This window comes from Lolium rigidum, chromosome 7 (assembly GCF_022539505.1).
Source record: "Lolium rigidum isolate FL_2022 chromosome 7, APGP_CSIRO_Lrig_0.1, whole genome shotgun sequence".
Taxonomy (NCBI): domain Eukaryota; kingdom Viridiplantae; phylum Streptophyta; class Magnoliopsida; order Poales; family Poaceae; genus Lolium; species Lolium rigidum.
Window position 1 is genome coordinate 26,754,762 of NC_061514.1, and position 22,572 is coordinate 26,777,333.

Below are 22,572 nucleotides of genomic sequence, written 5' to 3' on the forward strand. Positions count from 1 at the left end.
GTAAGGGTGATTTTCATGATAAAATGGTTTGAGTATGCATATTGTTAGAGAAGAACATTGGGCCGCTAACCAAAGCCATGTATCATGGTGGAAGTTTTCAGTTTGGACATACAACCTCAATCTCTTACGAGAATATTATCTGTTGTTGAATGCTTATGCATTAAAAGAGGAGTCCATTATCTGTTGTCTATGTTGTCCCGGTATGGATGTCCTAAGTTGAGATCTGTTAAAAACGAGAAATCAAATGCAATTGATCTCCTAGGACCTTTGTACAGGCGGCATAGAGGTACCCCTTTGTGACACTTGGTTGAAACATATGTCATGCAATGATAATCCGTGTTAATCCAAGCTAATTAGGACAAGGTGCGAGCACTATTAGTACTCTATGCATGAGGCTTGCAACTTGTAGGAAGTATTATGCATAGCACATATGAATTATTACGACCGTTGACAAAATTGTTTCTATGTTTTCAAAATAAAAGCTCTAGCACAAAAATAGTAATCCATGCTTCCCTCTGTGAAGGGCCATTCTTTTACTTTATGTTGAGTCAGTTTACCTACTTCTTTCTATCTTAGAAGCAAACACTTGTGTTAACTGTGTTCATTGATTCTTACATGATTACTTATTGCACTTGTTATATTACTCTATGTTGACAAATATCCATGAGATATACATGTTACAAGTTGAAAGCAATGGCTGAAACTTAATCATCCTTTGTGTTGCTTCAATGCATTCTACTTTGAATCTATTGCTTATGAGTTAGCTCTTATGCAAGTCTTGTTGATGCTTGTCTTGAAAGTACTATTCATGAAAAGTTTTGCTATATGATTCATTTGTTTAGTCATTATCTTTTGTTAGCAATCTTTTGCTTCAGATCACTCCATCCATCTCATATGCTTTACAATAATGTTGATCAAGGTTATGTTGGTAGCATGTCACTTCAAAAATTATTTGTTGTTATCGTTTACCTACTCGAGGGCGAGTAGGAACTAAGCTTGGGGATGCTTGATACGTCCCAAACGTATCTATAATTTCTTATGTTCCATGCTACTTTTATAACAATACTTGCATGTTTTATACATACTTTACATCATTATTATACATTTTCCGGCACTAACCTATTAACAAGATGCCGAAGCGCCAGTTGTTGTTTTCTGCTGTTTTTGGTTTCAGAAATCCTACAAAAGAAATATTCTCGGAATTGGACGAAATCAACGCCCAGGGTCTTATTTTTCCATTGAGCTTCCAGAAGACCGGAGGAGATACGAAGTGGGGCCGCGAGGGGCCGTCACCATAGGGCGGCGCGGCCTGCCTGGGGCCCGCGCCGGCCTATGGTGTGGGGCCCCCGCGTCGCCTCCTGACCTACCCTTCCGCCTATTTAAAGCCTTCGTCGCGAAAACCCCTGTACCGAGAGCCACGATACGGAAAACCTTCCAGAGACGCCGCCGCCAATCCCATCTCGGGGGATTCAGGAGATCGCCTCCGGCACCCTGCCAGAGAGGGGAATCATCACCGGAGGGCTCTACATCATCATGTCCGCCTCCGGATTGATGCGTGAGTAGTTCATCCTTGGACTATGGGTCCATAGCAGTAGCTAGATGGTTGTCTTCTCCGCTTGTGCTATCATTGTTTAGATCTTGTGAGCTGCCTAACATGATCAAGATTATCTATTTGTAATGCTCATGTTGTGTTTGGTGGGATCCGATGAATCTAGAATATTATGTCAAGTTGATTATCAATCTATCATATATGTGTTGTTTATGTTCTTGCATGCTCTCCGTTGCTAGTAGAGGCTCTGGCCAAGTTGATACTTGTAACTCCAAGAGGGAGTATTTATGCTCGATAGTGGGTTCATGCCTCCATTTAATCCGGGACAGTGACAGAAAGTTCTAAGGTTGTGGATGTGCTTGTTGCTACTAGGGATAAAACATCGATGCTTTGTCTAAGGATATTTGTGTTGATTACATTACGCACCATACTTAATGCAATTGTCCGTTGTTTACAACTTAATACTCGGAGGGGTGCGGATGCTAACCCGAAGGTGGATTATTTAGGCATAGATGCATGCTTGGATAGCGGTCTATGTACTTTGTCGTAATGCCCTGATTAAATCTCATAGTAATCATCATTGATATGTATTGAATCTTTATTTGTCAATTGCTCACCTGTAATTTGTTCACCCAGCATGTTAGTTATCTTATTGGAGAGATACCACTAGTGAATTGTGGACCCCGGTCCATTCTTTTACATCTGAATACAATCTACTGCAATCAATGTTCTTTACTGTTCTTTGCAAACAAAGACCATCTTCCACTCGATACACGTTTAATCCTTTGTTTTCAGCAAGCCGGTGAGATTGATAACCTCACTGTTACGTTGGGGAAAAGTATCTTGATTGTGTTGTGCAGGTTCCACGTTGGCGCCGGTTTTACTAGTGTTGCATCGCACTACACTCCTCCACCAACAACCTTCACGTGCTTCTTGGCTCCTACTGGTTCGATAACCTTGGTTTCATACTGAGGGAAACTTGCTTCTATACGCATCATACCTTCCACTTGGGGTTCCCAACGGACGTGTGCTTCACGTGTATCAGCTATCCATCACAGAACTAAGCAATGTACCTTCTTGGCAAAGTGAGCATCATGGAAATGATACCACGAGTTACATATATTAACTATCTATGCCAAACATGTACGAACGCAATGAGTGATTTAAAAGACCAGTGCATGCGTTCAGGAAAATACAAGCTACATAGTAAATACCCATCCAGCTTGTTGATGGAACTGTGTACTCTATCATTCTGTAAACAACACAGGTATTGACTTACCAGATTTTGCACGTTATTCTGAAAATGCTTATTGCATGCACCTTTTACTGATGACTTCATGTCCATTGAAAATTTACCCTAGAGATATGGAAGAACATGCATAAGAATGACAAGTTCTGAGAAATAACACTTTTATAAACTAGTAAAGGGAGGCAAAAGAATGCAGTGTGTAAATACCGCCACTTTTTCGTAAAAGTCACAGAGGAACCCTTGGTCTTGGCGGTACTTCTTCCAACGCATATATACACGAATGTGGTTCCTGACCGAGCATGATAACAATTAGTTTGCGACCGCAATAAAACAACACATACCTTAGCTGTTGAGAGGAGGGGAGGAATGAGATTGCTTATCATACGACATCAATATCTGAATCTCCTTTGGCAGAGATGCCAAAATACCCTTATTTGTTGCGGCTTTTGCAGTATTAAAACTGCTGGAGGCATCTTTGAAAGCTTCTTGCTTCTATTGCTTTCCCTGGCCTGGTAAGTAAAAGCACAACATAGATAAATCAAGCGAGCATAAAAACAATTGCTAAGGCGCAATCAAACAACACACCCTAAATTGCAAGCACAATCTTGTATAAATTGATCGAGGGCCGATTATTAACAATTAGTTTGCTCTCGCAATCAAACAACATCCTTACGGTGATTAATCATAGATAATGCTCTTGTTGCTTTTGAATGCTTGCACTTCATTGAGAATAACATAAATATGTCAAATAATTTATGTGCTTACAAGTTATATCTTTTCAAAGCATAAGACATGGTGGATTGAGATTTTATAAGGAAAGTGATGCAAAGGCTGGGGTTCTCTCATCGGTGGATTGACTGGATTAAGTCATGCGTCACCTAGGTGAGATATCAGGTTAAATTTAATGGAACCCTCTTGGAATCATTTTCGCCTTCTCGGTGCCTCCGACAAGGTCATCCCCTTTCACCATTTCGGTTTTCTTTTGTTGCGGATGGTTTATCTACCTTACTACACATCGTGCGGTGTGCACTAATGGTATTGAGCCTGTCAGAATTTTTAGGCGTGCCCGTGCATCTCTCATCTTTTGTTCGCAGATGACAGTTTACTGTTTTTAAGGCCCAAGTGGACCAAGCAATTCGAGTCAAGTAAGTTTTGGACAAATATGCATCAAGCACAGGTCAGCTAATTAACGAAAGCAAATGTTCCATTATGTTTGGGGACTCATGCCCACTAAACCAGCGTGTGGAGATGAAAGCTGCATTGGAAATGACACAAGAATCCTTTGAAGCAAAATACCTAGGCTTGCCGACTCCAGAGGGTAGAATGACAAAGGGAAAATTCCAGAGTTTGTAAGCTAAATTAGTGAAATGCCTTGTTGCGTGGGATGATAATCACAAGTCACAGGCTGAAAAGAAAATTCTTATCAAGTCAATTGCATAAGGCTATTTCTGTGTATGCCATGAGCGTGTTTAAGCTACCTAGGGAGTTGTGTGATGAAAACACTAAAATGATCCACAGATACTGGTGGGGAGCGGAGAATGGGAAAAGGAAGACACACTGGGTAGCCAATTTATTTATCATCAAAAGCCAAAAATTGCAAAAGAATTTAATAAATTTTGTAGAACCTATTCACCCCCTCTAGGTTACCCTCTCGATCCTTTCTGGGGGCATTGTAGATGGCCATATTTACTCATTTATATTTTACTTAATCTCATAGTGTATTAGCAGGTTAGGTACTTCTACTAATTTCTTTGAGATAACTACTCCGTATTTTAAATTTATTTGTAGAGTGGACACATCTTACTCGGATACGAAGGAGTTCAAAGAGCGGTTGGAAAAGATTATCGCTGACTATTTTGCTAAAAGTGGTTTAGGATCTTCATGCGATATCCTCACGGTTAGTTGCTTTGTTAATTTTGAACTTCTTGAACACCTATATATGCTACATCCCCTCGGTTAGTCTTTTAATAGGTTAGATACTTATACTATTTTCATTTAGATGAATACTTTCATCTTCTTTGTAGAATAAACACATCTTTCTCGAATACAGAGGCTGTTGTAGAACATTAAAGTGTCCCAGAGACAGGCCACCACAATGAGAAGAATGAGTTGAATGCATGAGGTATGCAGGTCAGTCCAGAAAATGTTCTTTCAATCTATCTAGGCATCTATGCAAAATTATCTGATATAATATAATAGCTTAAATATTTGCAGTATATTTTGTTTTTCCAATCCATCATCTGTGCACCATAATGATCTGATGTCATACATTTTTCTAAGGTTTTAGCACCAAAGATCTATTTTGTAGCTACTTTACTTATCATGTCTCAAAATTCTATTGTAAACAATTGTCTAGTTTCTGGGAAGCAAGTTATTTCTTTTTTTTTATAGCTGAACCATGTTCTTTGTTCAACTATAGTCTGAATATTTTCTTTAGAAGCCAGGTGTCCTTGTTATGCATCTTACATTATTCACTTTACTACTTGTCTTATCATTGCCAACATCTTCCAAGGCAGCCAGTTGATTATCTCTACCATAATCTTGTTATGTTTTGCTTGCAACAGTGACACTACCGGAAGATCCGGATCATCGGGATATTTGGAACGTGAAGACAAGGATTCATGTTCTATTTTTTTTAAGTGACACTTATGTATCCATGTACTTGATGAGTTGCAAACATCTTAATATCGATATTTGTATGGATGTAATGGCTCTATTATGATTTTGTTCGAGTGCATTTGTACGAATGTCATCCTGCATTTTATTATTTCTCACAACCATACCTTAAGTAAATGATGGACTCATCTAGTTGAATTGGTCCGACCGCTATGTATCCGATTGAAGAAAAATGATCATGAAAAGCTAGATATAGAATTTTTGGTCAGAAAATTAGAATGAATCATTGAGTGAAAAAGGATTAAATTAGCATTTTTTACTCCTGATAATGTAACTAGCAACATGCTGAGAAATTAGAATGTCACTGAATTGTACATATGATTGCATCACTATACAACTACAAATGACAACTGGAAATAAAATACACGCATCTGTGCTAAGTTAGTAATGACAGTCAGAAACAATTTCTAGACATTATTGCTCTTTTCTAATGACAACCTGATCCTTAAAACTGATGGTCAGTTGAAGTTCATTAATGACGTCGTTCACATGATGGTGTACATCACTCTAAATCTCTAGTGAGTTCCTCGTCAGCTGAACGAACAACCGACGATAGTTGGCCTTGCATTTTTTTCGTCACTGCTTAACCAATGACGCCATATATCTCATCCATTGTGACCCATGAGCACCTTGTAGATGTAAATAACATTTTTTAATCGCCACTTGAATGTCGATGTTGTGCCTCGATCGCCAGATGAGCAACTATCAGAGATGGCCGAACTCGATTTTGTCGTCATCGTTGCATCCTACTCCCGACATATATGGAGCCCGTCAGTGGTGTACATTATGAGTGGCTATACACTGGTGACGTCGGCCTCTACCGTCAGCAGTGCAGAAAACACGTATGTCACTGGTAAGCTTTATTTTGGTAGTGAAGTAGCCAAACTGATCATAAGATACACACACATGTGTCAAATTTTCTCTTAATCCACCGTAAAACCCATTGTGCACGGCTTCAATAGTGAACAGATCATTGCCTTCTCCTGAATTAATCAGACAATGTATGGTAATGTTCACAACATGTACTGATAACACTAACTACTAAAATGTGTGTAGCATCACAAATTAATATGTATGCACAACTGTAACCTACAAACACACTATAAAAAAGAAAATTAATATGTATGGGATTCAGATGCTTGTCTAATCGTAATTATTCATTTAACTATTCAGATAACACTGACTACAGATTCAGACTCTTGTACAAAATTGCAAAATCATACATTTCATTCGTGTAAAAATCACTATTGAAGCAACATAAAGGCTAAATTTGTGATGTACACAACATTACCGCGACTACCAACAAAAGAAAAGTGTCAATTTTTGCAGCAGCAGAGACCTGGACATGACTTGAGACTAATAGATCAATTACATGCGCAATAATACAAAACTTTTATACGTCTCAACCATGTACCAGCACTATATATGCACGCTCCCATCATTATTAGTCGTTAAAATCACCTAATTTCGTCCTAATCAAACGCCCACCTCAACCCTATCAAACCCCATGGTGATGAACAGAGAAGGAAGGTTGGGGACGGGAAAAATTGCCGTAACGTACTCTGGCGAGTCTATGTTGAACTGCCGGTGGCGCATCTCCGGCAAATCTTTGGCGGACAACATGGTTGAGCTCGTCGCCAAGACGGTGCCTTTTTTTCTGCGCCCAAAACTAAGTCAAAAAAGTAAGGAAAGAAAGTATATACCCGAATCAGCGGTGCCTTTCCGTCGTATCTAACGACCAGTCACACAGAAGGAACCATACATGATATTTTTTCGCCCGCCGTGGGCTTATGTGCAAAATTACCATCTAGCCTAGCGCCGATGTGGCTCATTTCGAACTAATTTAACTAAATTGTCACGGCTAAGAAAATTTAGATATCCCGGTTGCACTTTTTACAAAATGTGGTACTAATTTGCACATCTAGGACAAGATGTGGTACAGATTAAACTGGTTTCCTCATGACCAACGAACCATGCTCACCCAAACGTTCAAATCCAAAATACTAGCAGAGATACACTACAGGAAGCTGCCCTCGGCGTAGCCACGCCTGGCCCTCGGCGTAGGCTACGCCGACGGCAGCCCTCGGCGTATGGCGTCGGCGTTTAGGTCCCTCGGCATAGACAATATTGCCGTCGGCGTAGCCCGGCCCTCGGCGTAGCACGCTACGCCGACGGCAAAACTGTCGGCATACAAATTTTAAAAATTTGAATTTTCATTTTTCCAAAAAGAAATTAAAAAAAAATCGAAAAAAATAAATTTTTTATATGCCGAGGGCTATGCCGTCGGCATAGAGTTTTAAAATTTTTCATATTTTAATTTTTTTACACCATTTTTTTTCTTTTTTTTACTTGTTTATCTTTCACCCATACACTTTTAACTCTAAGTACACTTAATCCTAGGTCAAATTACAATCATGGTTAAACTTCCCAGCCAGTCACCCATCCTCACACTACTCCAACCTCAGCACGCTTAACTTCTTGGTTCCATTTGGATGAGCTTCCCTTAAAAAATTGACACCTTACTGATAATAATAGCCTATCAACCCTATTAACCCTTGGACCGTGATGTCACAACTCTTTATTTTTCAATTCCAAAAAATTACTTAAGTAAACAACAATGAATATATAAGTAACAATGAATAATAATATTGAATTCAAATAACAATAAAATGATTTTATTTTTTAGTTTTTTTCTATTTAATATGGAATAATTAATATCTTTAAATCGAAAAATCGAAATTCCACAAATAATATGTCTAAATCGATCAGAAAAATGAGAGGAATCTAAATATAACATCCGTATCATCATCTGAACCTAAAAATTAGAGTAATCCAAATATGACGTCCAGCTTGCCATCTGGCCAAAACGGCCCCCTCGGGAGATGCGAAATGGCCGTACCGGACGCGCTGGTGCACCGTTCGCCAACATGCTAAACGGAAAAAAATTAGCACACAAAGTGATGTGTTATAGACCAAAAAACATTTTTCGCCGAATTTATTGAGCGACGGAAAGTGTAGCCCTAGTTCAAATCCGGTCAGTTTCCAGCGGATTCGGCGGGACACCGCAGGAAGCCGCAGGGATTTCCAGATAGCTAGCACGCACATATGGCATGTGATATGTGGTGCAGAGGCGGTGTCCTACCACTACGCGGAGGTCTCGCGCAATACTAAAATACGCCTCATGTAGTCGCTTCACAAAAAAACTCGTTTTGGCACCCCGAAAATGAAAAAACCATCGCCCATGGGTCGGATTGGAAATTCGCTCCCGGGGCCATGCCTTCCTTCCCGGGGACCACACATGTGCCAAATATGGCCTCGTTCCGACAAACTATGCGGTGTCACAGGCCGTTTCCTACTCATTTGCCCTAAAAGTCATAGAACTCCGGACGTGATAGCTCTGTTTGTGAAGGGTTTTCCAAAATAATTGCCGTATCCTAATTCCAACTTTTGGAGTGGTTACTAGAACATATAAAATGACACCATGCGGCTCCAAGGGATTTTCTAACTTAGTTTAAATTGCCATCCGGCCAAAACGGGCCCCACGGAGATGCGGTATGGCCGTACCGAGCGCGCTGGTGCACCCGTTCACCATCGCGCTAAACGGAAAAAATTTAGCACATAAAGTGATGAGTTGTAGACCTAAAAACATTTTTCCCGGAATTTATTGAGCCACGGAAAGTGTACCCCTAGTTCAAATCCGGTCACTTTCCAGCGGATTCAGCGGGACACAACAGGAAGCCGCAGGGATTCCCAGATAGCTAGCACGCACATATGGCATGTGATATGTGGTGCGGAGGCGGTGTCCTACTACTACACGGAGGTCTCGCCCCATGTAGCTGCTTCACAAAAAAAAACGTTTTGGCACCCCGAAAATGAAAAAACCATCGGCCATGGGTCGGATTGGAAATCCGCTTCCGGGGCATTGCTTCCCATCCCAGGGACCACGCACGTGCCAAATATGGCCTCGTTCCGACAAATTATGCGGTGTCACAGACCGTTTCCTACTCGTTTCCCCTAAAAGTCATAGAACTCCGGACTTGATAGCCCTGTTTGTGAAGGGTGTTCCAAAATAACTGCCGTATCCCAATTCCGTCTTTTGGAGTGGTTACTAGGACAGATAAAATGACGCCATGCGGCTCGCGAGATTTTCCGACTTCGTTTAAATCGCCATCTGGCCAAAACAGGAACCCGATGACATATAAGAAAGTGTTTGAATTGTTACTATATTAACATGATATACATGATTCAAATATGCATGATTTTGACATAAACGGATAGAGGATGTTTTTCTGAACATTTTGATACCTTATACGCATTTTTCTGACATCATATGAATTAGTTATGATTTTTACAAAATTAGACAAATTTGAAAAATAGTCTACGCCGAGGGTGGCCATCGGCATAGCCCTGTCTACGCCTAGGGCGAAATATATGCCGAGGGCTGCCCTCGGCGTAGACTTCGCTTCGCCGACGGCCACGATACGCCGAGGGTCAGATGGCTGGCTGGCCGTGCCGGGGCATACGCCGACGGCCCCGATAAAAATCCCTCGGCGTACGTGGTGGCCGTCGGCGTAGCCGGCCATTCCTGTAGTGATATAACCTAACGGAAACCTTCTGGAGGTTTAACTGTGAACAGGGTATGGCTATCTAAACCTTCTAAAGGGATCTAATTGAGCTATAGGAACTCCTTGATGGGGTCTTCCAATAGCTACAAGACAATCTCCGATCCGCTTTGGATGTCTGATGGGGACTTCGTCCCTGAAAAGGTGAGGCGTGGCGGAGCTTGCGGTGCATCCATCCCTACCTCAACCCTAGCTAGCTAGTTCGTGGTTCCATATGCTCATTGCAAAATTTTCCTAACTGCTACTTCTGAAATCTGAAACAAAATATGTTCTACAGTTGATTATTTTTCCACTGGCTTCATCATAGATAACATTCCGTTCAAGTTCTAATTTCTAAAAACTTTATTAAAAGATTAATGCTATACATAGGATGTTTTCTATCTGATTTTTGTACAAAGTGTAGTGTGTACTCACATATGCATCACACATGCACCGATGTTTGTCCCAGAAGAAGCACACATGCACCGATGTTTGTCCCAGAAGAAGAGAAATTAAAAGAACGGATTATTTAGCCATCGAGTCAGTACATGCATCGGGTAGAAAACGTCGTATAGGTGCTTCCGTTATTGAAGGTAAATAGTGAGGAGGAAACCAAAACCTGTTGGGAGTACTATTAAAAGGAGGACAAGCTCATGACTAGTGGCACGATGTTCACCCAAAACTTTTATTCAAATCCAACATATACACACGGAGATATTTAACTCTTAACTGCTAAACTAGTTAGATATGGCACTAATAAGTGCCCAAAACCTAACGAAAACTTTCTAAAGCAAAAAAATCTTTCTACAGCAAGATCTAATTGAGTATGGCTATCTAAAGCAAGATCTAATTGAGTCCTAGGAACTCCTTGATGGGGTCTTCCAACTGCTCCATGACTGTCTCCCATCCGGCCTGGGTGGATCTAATTGAGTCCTAGGAACTCCTTGATGGGGTCTTCCAACTGCTCCATGACTGTCTCCCATCCGGCCTGGGTGGGGTTCATGTCATCCCAGTAGAAATACTTGTCAGCTTTCTCGCAAAGGGTGTAACGGTAGTCCGTGTCAGACTGGCCCAGCTGACCACAATACCCATTCGGATCGATACTCTGGCAGCATGGCGCCAACCTCTCGTCGAAGAAGCTTGAGACCTCCGTGTTGCCGCCTACACATATAGGCATCAGAGGTTTATCATCACTATATGCAAAGTTCAAGCTAAAAAGTAACGGGTATTAATGTTGCATGCATGTATAGATAATGTACCGTCAACAATGTTGGTGAAGGCGCTGTTGAGATCAATAATGTGCACATCTTCCATCTCTTTAAGCAGCCTCTTGAGGTTCCTGTTGTGGACAGTAGCGAAATTGTTGCCTCCGCGGTCGCACCTGGTGAAGCCGTTGGGCGTGGTCTGCGACGGCGCGCAGCCGACGGGGGGAACATTGTTGATGAGAACCTTGGCCATCCCCATCTCCTGCAGGCGCTGCACGTTAGTGACAATCTCCGTCGTCACTTCCCTGATAAAATCGTTGATGCCCATGTTCATGCCACCGGCGTCGCTGACGGTGACGTAGTCGTTGCCGGAGAAGGCGATGAGGGCGACGGAGTGCTCGACGTGCTTCCTGGAGATGGTTCCGTCGGCGATGAGGGACTCAAACCTATCGACCTGGTGGCGGAGGGTGGACACCCTCTTCTTATTACTAGGAGGGTGGTACACGGTGGAGCCGCCGATGGCGAAGGTCATGCCAGACTTGTCCCAGGTGTTCCTCTCCGTGAGCATGTACGCCGGAGGTGCTACGTCGAGCCCCATGATGTTTGCTGCAAGGATCAAAGGATGTGAACAACTGTTAGGATGGGATGTATATGATGATGTGCACTTGTTAGCTAGATTTGAGTGTAGAGGTAGCTCGATTGGTAACCAAGACGTGCGTACCGACGAGATCAGATTGGACCATATAGTTGGAGAAGCGTCCGGTGGGGTTGTCGCGCCGATCGGTGAAGGAGCCGTACGGGAAGAACCACTGGCGTGAATCCTCTGATTCAACGGCCGAGCCCAGGACGGGATCCACCGGCGGCTTCCGCGTGTTGCCGTTGTCGCCGAAGGAGTCGCCGAAGACGAAGAGGTGGCGCAGCTTGGGACGATCGTCAGGGTTCGGCCTAGACTCCACACGAGCAGCTGTTTCACCATAGATCGTATCAAGATTCAAGAGCAGATCGATCCACGAATTAGAGAGAGAGAGAAATAAAGCACGCGATGCACGTACCATTGAGCACGAGGAAGAGGATGCAGATGATCGAGAGAATCTTCATGGTGGCTGGCATGGAGGGAGGCGTTGCTGGTGGGCGTGCGTTGATGATGTTTGCAGACGAGGCGCGCCGGTATTTATATTAGGGAGGTGGCTATCTCGTATGCATGGAGACTCATGGAGATACGACGTAGTTATGTCGGTATGTGGCTATCGTAGTATGCATGGAGATAGACGATTGCATTTTACATCCCAAAATCAAATCAAGACTCCATCTCTAGCTGTCCGGCGGCCTCGTTGAGATTCCGGATACCATCCTTGTCTGCGTCGTGGACTCGTGGTAGGTTCTAGAAGCACGGAACTCGTACGCCAACGTATGACGACCTTCGGAGCAGAGGAGTCGATCCACAAAATTGTGGAGATTGATTATTGAAGGATCTCCCAAAGCGGCAAGGCTTGCGTGGCTTCCCTCATCTCGATGGACTCTGCCGCATCGCAAGTCGCAACCGGACCGAAAAGAGAGCTGGAGAAGGCGACGATCGACTGCATGCTGTCCATATGATCATGTACGTACACGACGCGGCCATGGAATTGAAACGGCGATGGGTCACTCAGCCATGGTGGAGAAGGAGAGGGACGTGAACGGCGTATCACAGGGTTCACCGCCATGCTTCTCTCTCGTCTCTCCGAGAATGCATGTTCCTGCGTCCCCGCTGCTAGCTCGTTCTCTCAACTTAGTTGATGAAATTAAGTACGGCACCATGTGCGCTCGTGGGTTAGGACTAGATTCTCCATTTCAGGAGAAATGGGAAAAAGAAGCTCAAGATCTCCATGGCTAGCTAGCTTGTTCATCGATCAGGAGCTGGACCCGAGGAAACGAAGGGAAAGGAAGAAGAAAGGAACAAGAACCCATCCATGTGAATTGAAGAGCGGCATTTCTACCGTGCACGCTATGCATGCTACATATACAGCGTGCATGTCGCACACAGACTCTCCTCTATATTTTACGGGATACTCTGCACTCTCTCCCTCCACATAGTACTATTCCATCTGGTCCAAATTAAGTGACACTCTTTTGTCTGGATAAGATGTATTATCTCAGTTTACAAATAGATCGCGTTCTAGAATTAGTCAAAGTCTAACTTCGTAACGTTTGACTAAATAATTAGGAAAAAAACCAACATGTATAACATAAAATCTATAGTACTAAAATCGTCATAAACTATATATCCATATTATATGTCTTTAGTGTTATCGTTGTTGTTGTCTTTTCCTATATCCTTTGCCAAACTTGGCAAAATTTTACTTTGCCTAAACCCAGAACGTGAAGTAACTAAAAACGATGGAGTATCTACACATGTCATTTATTTTGCAATGGATGTAGAACTTATGCAGATATTGGACTAGAAGTTAAGTTTATGAACCATTTTAATATTCGGGTTTCTAGTGAAGAGAGCTTCAAAATGATACTAGTAATATTGAATTTGACTATATTCGAAAATCTACTTTTAAGACTTGATGGAACTTTGAAAAATATCATGAAACATGATGAATTGTTTGCTAAGACACATTGTTGCACTATGTTTCAAACTTGGCTTGTCGTATTTAGAAAACATTTGGCAATGCCTTAGAGTTCAAACCATAGAATATATATCGATGAAAAAAAGAAAAACAATATTGAATTTCGAGGCAAATACATAATGGATACAATAAAACCATATTGACCACAACTCGAAGGCACAATACCTTATGCTCCCTCCAGCTTCAAATAAGTGTACTTGTGCCCTTTGTCATAAGTTAAGCTTTGTCAAAGCTTAATTTACTTTGTCAAATTTGACCAAGTTTATTGAAAAACATAGCCACATTTATTGCACTCAATTTGTATCACTTGATCCATTGTAAAATATAGTTTCATAATATACAGATGATGCCATATCTTAGTTTCACTCTTTTGTATAGGTCTGGTCAATTTTTACTTTTTGACTTAAGGCAAAAGGTAGAAGTATACTTATTTTAGGACAGAAGGAACATCTATTTATAGAGATTTTTTGTGCACCATCATGTTTGAATGTTTTTCACCATATCTTAAACTTGTATTAGACGTGGTCTGTAAATTTATTATATACGAAAAGTCTTTATATTTTGCATCTGTTTAATGATGTTTTATTGGGTTTCATTGTGTTGCGAAATATATTGTGACATTTCATCGTGTTTTGAATTTTATTGAAACAAGAACTATTTTGGGTTTGTATAAAAGATATCATCGAAATAATGCACATGTTCAACTAAAGTAATAATATTATATTTGTTTTTACACATAAATAACTTTCAGATCTAGGATCACTACAACAATACACGCAAGCCCTTACGATCTTATATGCCAAGGCGCGCGTTTAATCACCTTGCTTGCGCTGAGACAACAAATAAAAGTTGTAAGGGGTAACTACGTCGGGATGGTGCATACATGGCGATTTTTTTCTCGCAGCGCATGACGATCCGCTGAGTTTGTTCTGGCACTCCAGAGATACAGCTAACGCTACATATTTTGGGGCGGCATACATTTGGTGTTGTGCCCGGGGTGTGTGGGATGCCACTATTAGGTGTGCCGGACACAAAATTAGTCCTCCCCTATGATCTTTTTCGGGGTTACATTTTAGCCTTCTTTTTTATATATATTTATGGTTTGTTTAATTACTAGAAATCATAAAAAGTCATAATGGAAATAACGAAATCCCATTACAAACTCGAATATATCACATAACATAGTATTAGACTCATACATGGTAGCACCACAAAAAGCAGAACCGATCCTAATAAATTTTGATACGTACATCCATCACATAAATTTTCATGACAAGTTATAAGTGTGGTATCACACAGTTTGACTCACACTACTATCCCTTGACCACCAAGAAACTCATTTCAACCAGGGTAAGTGCTAAGATGAAGAAGTGTTGATTGTTTGGTCTTCAGTTTAGTCAGTGGATTGTTGACATCTCAAGTTTTATAACATAGTTTAAGGAAAGCCGGTGCTGTGAAAATTGTGGGCCAACAAAAAAATTATGTTTAATCAAATGACTAAAGTCTCCTGCATGTTTGTCTTGATCGTTGCGTTAAATATGTTTGTTTGAGTAGATTGTTGAACAAGATTGTAAACCAAAATAATCCTTATGCCCTAATGATCATTTCATTGAAAATACTACTATCTATTTGATAAAAACATCATTTTGGCAACTTCTCTTATTTCAAGTGATTTCACTTTCCTTAAACAAAGAGTCAAGTTATTTTGACACACACAAAAATTTAAAACTGAGTACTTATAAAATTTGTAGGGATCTACAAGCTGGGTTGGTCCCACTATATTGCAAACTCTCATTTTACAAACTTCTACACTTAGATTTCAAACAATGTTGAAAGACTTTCAAAAAGGAGATGTTCTTGTCTCCATCATTTCCAAGAAATCTTGCAACAATTTTACCCCCATATTTGAAACACTTCTTAAACATTTCGATGGAGAAGTTCTTGTCTCCATCATTTCCTAGAAATCTTGCAGCAATTTTACCCCCATATTTGAACCCCTTCTTAAACATTTCCATGGCATGAACATCAATGATGACTTGTTAGAGCACATTGATAGAGCACGTTGCGCTTGTCAGCGCTACGCGCGACAACGCCCTAATCGAGCGTGTCTGGCGGGCCAACATTTGGGCTGCTTTAGAACTCGTGCGGGGCAGGAAAACGGTGCAAGCAGGCCAACCAAATGGGCCGATTTCTTCTCCACGCGTGCAGGAAACTACTATTTTTGTTTCCACCTTTATTCTATGTGTCCTTCCAGTAACTATATATTAACTAACTTCTTAAAATGCATAGGAATCCCTATATATCTAAATGGCGTAAAAATATGAGCATGCATGTCTTTTTTTATTGTGTAGCTTCACTTTTCTAGAAAACGATTTTCAGACCAGTGAGTTGTTCAGAAATGAACAAAACAAACTTGAGATTCCTAGCACCGTGAAGATCCTCAAACATGTGCACTAGTATAATCGATCATGTTATACACCATTGTACTATGGATACAAAATTAAGTATATATTTCTCTCATCTATGGTCCTAGCATTGCAATCATTAGTCATCATCATCCTATGGTAGTGACACAACGTCCAGTACAGTTCTAAGCATGGGCGTCGCTCAACCGAGCAGGAGTGCCAGCGCCACTTGTCGTCACCAGCGTAGCTATCCCGGGCATTGACGCCGACCTCGTTACACCGCGGCCATGGCTGCTCCGTGGCGGTGATGATGGCGCGGAGGCTGAGGCCGAGGACTGGCGCTGGAGAAGAGCGTGTTGGGAGCTTCCGTGCGGGGTCGAGCTGCTACCGGGCAGCATGCCGATCGGAATATGGTGGGTCGGTGTGCCAGGCCTTGGAATACCGCCGCCACCACCCCGCATTGGCCGAAGCTCGATCTTCATGTACGGCGGCAGCCTGGGTGGCGTGGCGTCATCAGAATGACCATGGTCGTCGTCGTCTTCATCATCATAGTCGAGGGAGCACACGGTGCTGGTCTCCGTGCGGATGGTGGAGTCGTCACCGCGTCGCTTCTTCCTCCTCTTCCTCGCGGCCTTCCCCCACCCATGCATTGTTTCTCTGATCCTGTTTGGTATCAGGGCAGCTTTGTACTTTGATCCCATCTGTTGTGATACTAGCAAGTGTGTTAACCGTATTTTTCATTTCTTGGAAAAAAATAGCAAACATGAATGTGAAAATTTTGCATCCTCAAATGGATCTTGAGATCTTACGGATTCACTGAAATAAATTAAAAAATGTTCTTGTGGCATGTCATGTAAACAAATGATTACCTGCGTGACAAGGGCATAAACAGGCAATGTACTGTAACTGCAGAGGAACTGTCCAGCAAACCTGAAATTATAGATTGTTGTGTTTTATTGCTACAATGAGTATGAGAAAATTAATGGAACGAGGAGAAATAAGTAGATTCTGGAAGCCGCTTACCCCAACACAAGGCGGCAGTAAACCAGTAGGTGGTTTTTGATGAAGCATGAATCATAACCAAATTGCCACTGCAGCAGAATGGTACAGCTATGTTAACGCCTCATACCACTTCACAAATTTATGTTAGTTTCTTGAATTTCCCAAAAATGTTGTTGTTAACGGTAGCCGAGACAGAAATGGTACCCAAAACCAGAAGAAAGAAGCCAGCTCAAATGCATTCTGCAAAATTAGTAGACCACAACATCCATAAGCTCAAGTTTGTGCTCAATTTTTCTATAATTTTAGCACATTAACCAGCAGTGCAAGTTTACCTGGAAGAGAACAAAATGAATCAGCCACAGGAGAAACTTTGGTTTCTTGAACCAAAAGAGATCGTCACGGGGCTTTATCCTTGGTCCATATGAAGTCAGCCTTGCACCCTCTGATGTTAAAGTCGCTATGACATGCTGCAGCTTTGCACCGACTAGAAGAACAAGCTATGGAGCATTTCAATCCAGTTGAGACCATTAAAATTTTCGGAAACATTACCTACATTGCCTTATGTACAAGAAGCAGGCTGTGACTTACAGCAACAGGGAGGATGGCTATCCAAAAGTACAGGTTAGATCCTGCAACAAATCACCAGGTCTGATGTTAGATAAAACAAGGAAACATAAATATATCACTATAGGGAGAAAAGTACTTCAAAGTTTACCGTCAATATTAAATAACATGAAAGCAACAACAAAGCCCCACAGTACTCCACTGCATCAAATGATCGAGTTAGTTAAAGAGATTTCTCCAGTGCAAGGAAGTAGAACACAGTTCATATACCTAAGCAGGCAAGCATGCAGAGAGACACTAACCTCACTCCAACAATCTTCTCAAACTCCTCTTCCATTGAGCGTATCATATAATTGTGGAAGTCGTATGTTGGTGGAAGATTGTGGTTCTACAATTATTATTAAGTCAAACAAAAGTGTGCAGCTAACAAATAGAAACTTCAAAGTAACTTGAATATATCTTTCTCATAATGAACAAATTGTAACAAAACAAATCAAGGTAGGATCAGCATGTTAAGTAAGGTCCAACACCATATATGAGAATAAGCATATTCAAGGACAAGCAAAGGAGCATTCCTACCCAAAATGTCCCAGGATAACTATCTTACCATAATGAAACCCTTGCGGAGGATAAGGTAGTCAGCTCGGACAACAGATTGTCCAAATTGCGCGAGGAAGCAAAACTGTATGATGACACAATAAAAATCTTAAGTGGTGGTTGCAACAGTGAAGTAACAGTATATATCTGGGCTCTATACATGAAAGGAGAACTTTATGCCTCAGCTGATCAATAAGAACTATTTCCCTCAACATACCACCCACATCACCGCATTATTTTGACTCCAAAAACGGAACGAATATGATTTGGTAAGTGCTGGTGGTTGCCTTCTAGTTGCTGATACATAGGCAATCTCTGTTAAATGTAAATTGGAAGAGGATTGATCAGATGCAGTTTAACAGCAGCACGGTTAAATATATACAGCAGCACCAATAAGGCAATAACACAAGGCGATTTCTCCAATTAAAGAAGCAAGAAAAAGTATACTTTAATTGTGCACCAGAATGTTTTCCGTATCTAGAGTTTCGAAAGCAAAAAAAAAGTGGAACAAATTGATGGCCGAATTATATTAGAGAAGACATTAAAATGAATGCAAAATTGAAAGGAACTGCTAAGGCATATTATCTCAGGACCTGTCATTTCAATACGAATGTCTAAGGAACTAATACTGATTTCATCATTCGCAATCGCTGCTCCTCGAGTTCTGCAGTGTTTCAGTGTTGTATATTCTACCCTTTCTTCTGAGATATGAAGGGGGTAAAGAGAAGTACACTTACGGGAAAAAGATTCGTGATTATCCCTAAATGCTTCATCTTCCCATTTTCTCCATGTATGGACCTACCGCCATCCAAAGATTAAGCACATATATTTAGTATTTCGTAATTCGAGATGCAGAAAGCAAGCGTCATTTGGCATTCCTCCCGACAAAACACAGACGAAGGTGGAACAGAGATAATAAACATGATAAAGAGCCAAAACCTTGAGTATAGCTAGCAACATCGTCAAGCAACTGTACGTCACATGGGTTACTGCCATGACAAATATGAAGCGATGCAGCTGCTCCAAACCTTCATGCGAAACAAACGACTCGTAGCCCTGCAAACCATGCAAGTTTCCGAAATTACTGAAAGGATTGTCAAACAGGTTTAGCAAGTCTGAACAAACTATAAGCAACTTCACGAACACACCTTAGGGCAAGTCTGAACATGATGGTACTGCGCTTTAAGGTTCCTCCTGAAAGAATGGTGCAGAATGGCATCGACTATGTGGTTGCGCTTGCGAATCAGGGCATGCTCGGCGCTCAATGACTCTTCGACCTCTTCTTTGGTGCATGGGGAGAACTTGCTGTTGTAGTACTTGGAATCGATGCAGATACCGGAGATGATCCTCGACGTCGCTGCCAGGAGCAGAGATATGAAGCCAAGCAACATCATTTCTACAGCAGAACAAAGGGAATAGTTAGCCCACATTTGGCACAAGTGCAAAAAAGATAGATTAGAACTGAAGAGTGGGGACAGACGAACGAGAGATGGATACCTTCTTTCATCTTCTCCATTGCTTTGTAGAGCGGGTTCCGGTGAGTGTTCTTCAACCACTGAACAAGTACAAGATCACCGTGAGTTCATCGAACAATTGGTAATGAGCAAATTTTTGATCTGATTCAATGTGTGTGCCAGCTGCGGCAGCTGTTATCTGAGTGCAGTATCTCATTGCAACGGTGCAGGGGACAACATGACTATCCAAGAAAAAAAAAAAAGCTTGAGCGGAACCATGTGGATTGTGCACAGCTTATTGCCCATTTCTGTGTGGAATTCAGCATGAATACAGTACAGCACCAGGAAAAGTAATACTAATGGGGAATTTCTTTCCTTTTCTAGTAGAAACAAAGCAGAGGACAAAATCGAGTAGAACAGGACAAAAAACGCAGCTTGAGCAGTTGCGGTATTCAGAGTTCAGACCAACTGTTGAAAGAAACAGACAAAAAAAACTGCAGAGGGGCAAAGTTGGAGTGGGGGTACCGACATTGCTGAGGCGGTGGATGGAGCGCTCGATGATGAGGGAGCTGGCGACGAGGAGCGTGAGCACGGTGGCGACCGACCAGGTGGGCGTGAGCGCCAGCGACCGCATCTCCCCCGTCGCTTCCGCGCCGGTACCCTCGGGCCCGGCCATCTTTCTCTCTCCCCGGCACGCGCGACTTAACGGAGAGAGAGACAGGCGGACCGCGGACGCCTCCTATTCTGCAAGAACCGCCAGGCACCGCCGCATTGCAGCAGCAGCGAGAGCTCAGCGGTCAAGGAGACGCCGCGGAAAGGAAGCTGCGGCGCGCGGGAGCTGGGATTCAAGAGGCGCGCGCGTTTTCCTTCCCTGGCCTGGAACAGGAGAATCAGGCACGACATTGCGTCGCCATTAGTTAGCGCCAGTCGGTGAGGAGCTCCGGGGACGAGAAGGGTAATAGGGATCTAGGAGGAAGGAGAAAACAATAGAAAAAGGAGTACCAGTATTTCGCTTTATTTTCTTCTCTCTCTCTATTCCCTGAGCTCGATCAGTGTACGCGGAACGCGGCGCCTATATTTAGGCTGGCTGTTGCTCCTCCTCGCGCAGTGGAGCTGGGAGGCGCCGGAGGAAGACGGCCAAGAAGCAGAATGCAGAACTATGAGCAGAGCAGAAATGCTTTCCAGTTTTCCTGGATAGGTTTCAATGAACGGGAGCACGAAGACAGCAGCAGTGCACACCAACAGTGCGAGGTTGAAGAAGAAGCAGAGCAGGAGCAGTCCTCGAAAGAATGAACAGAGCTGAAGAAAAATCAACAAGATGCGACAGGAGGAGGAAGAAGAAGAAGAAGAACAGATAGATCACTGGAAGCTGGCAAGTGGGTATCTGGGGGAACCTTCACCTTGTCATAATCCTCTCATCTCATCTCCCACGAATGAATCATTAGCAGCTCAGTTGCGCCTAAACAAATGAGAAGCATGAGAAGATTCGGGCTGGCCAGCTCTGCTTCCTCGCTGCTTCACAGCAAGTACACGAACTCTGACACAGGCACGAGGGGGCGGGCGCGGGCACATGACTCCATTCCACCACACGAGGAGCTACGTAGAGGGTGACGTGTTCCCGCTGGCAGGTGGGGCTGGTACCAGATGGGCCCGGGATGTCAGAGTCGCTGCATGTGTACCCAGTCCGGTGTGGCAGTTGGAGACGGGATGCGCGCCTTAAATAACCCCTTTTGTTTGATTTCTGCTCCGCCTATCAGACCCAAGGCTTTTCGAGTTGTGTACTGCTCGCCCACCCCCACCGGCCTAGGCGTACGTGCTCCAGGAATTTGGCCGGGATTTGATGGCGTAAACAAACAAATCTGGGCCCATTTAGTTTTTTATTTTATTTTTCTCAGACCCTATAAGAATTGAAATTTTCGGGAAATTTTAGAAATTTGCCACACTTTTCTTTGCACTTCTATCATTTGTCATTTTGTGTCTCACTGACATGTGGTGGTCACGTGGCAAATAATAGACACTTCAAAGAAAAGTGTGGCAAATCATAAAATATTCCGAAATTTTCATGCTGATGGATTAGAAATTATGAATTCGGATTTGTTTAACGAGCTTTGAGTAGAAAGGGACACAATCCCCCAAATTAATCCGTAGATGAAAAAGTTTCAAACCATTCCAAAAAAGAACAGCCCTGAATTTCAGAAACCGTGTTCCCCAAAAGCGACCGGCCGCCCTTTGGAACACATGAATCTCCGAGAAGAACCTCGGAGTGTGTTTGAACTTTGAAGTGGAAGCTATGCAACATCATTTTTGAAGCATATCTAATGTCTCTCCCCTTGCAGTCATATGAACTAGCAACTGGCCCGGCACTGAGGATGCTAATAATAGTTACCTTTTTGGTCGTGGGATCTCCATTCATCCCGAACATGCTATGGTCAAGAGCGGCTGAAGAAGCTCCAGACCTCACCCAGTATATAAAACTGCGTGTGCCCATCCATGTGCTCATGGCCCGATGCATGCACCCACCATCTGCATTGCTGCGATTTTGTAGGACAGGGCTTGATCCACATGCGCGTGCGTGCATGCACGAATCCGTTGCCCACACGGGCAAACTTGAATGGCGCCATCATATATCCACCAGAATAACCAGCACAACAGTAT

At 42.5% G+C, this 22,572-nt stretch overlaps 1 protein-coding gene across 2 annotated transcripts; it reads right to left on the reverse strand.

The window, feature by feature from the left end:
- Positions 1–16,330: 16,330 nt before the first annotated feature.
- Positions 16,331–22,544, reverse strand: LOC124674527 (MLO-like protein 14). Of its 2 annotated transcripts, none has more exons than XM_047210571.1 (15): positions 22,304–22,544; positions 19,961–20,018; positions 19,612–19,859; positions 19,403–19,519; positions 19,201–19,261; positions 18,681–18,778; positions 18,474–18,548; positions 18,169–18,254; positions 18,018–18,067; positions 17,891–17,931; positions 17,635–17,799; positions 17,507–17,542; positions 17,324–17,391; positions 17,170–17,230; positions 16,331–17,001 (listed from the first exon to the last, which is right to left on the reverse strand). In XM_047210571.1, the coding sequence occupies exons 1-15, from the start codon at positions 22,493–22,495 to the stop codon at positions 16,486–16,488; spliced, it is 1,872 nt and encodes a 623-aa protein (XP_047066527.1). In that variant the 5' UTR covers positions 22,496–22,544; the 3' UTR covers positions 16,331–16,485. The 2 variants fall into 2 exon arrangements, with proteins under 2 accessions (XP_047066527.1, XP_047066528.1); XM_047210572.1 differs by lacking the exon at positions 22,304–22,544 and adding an exon at positions 20,447–20,593.
- Positions 22,545–22,572: the final 28 nt, after the last annotated feature.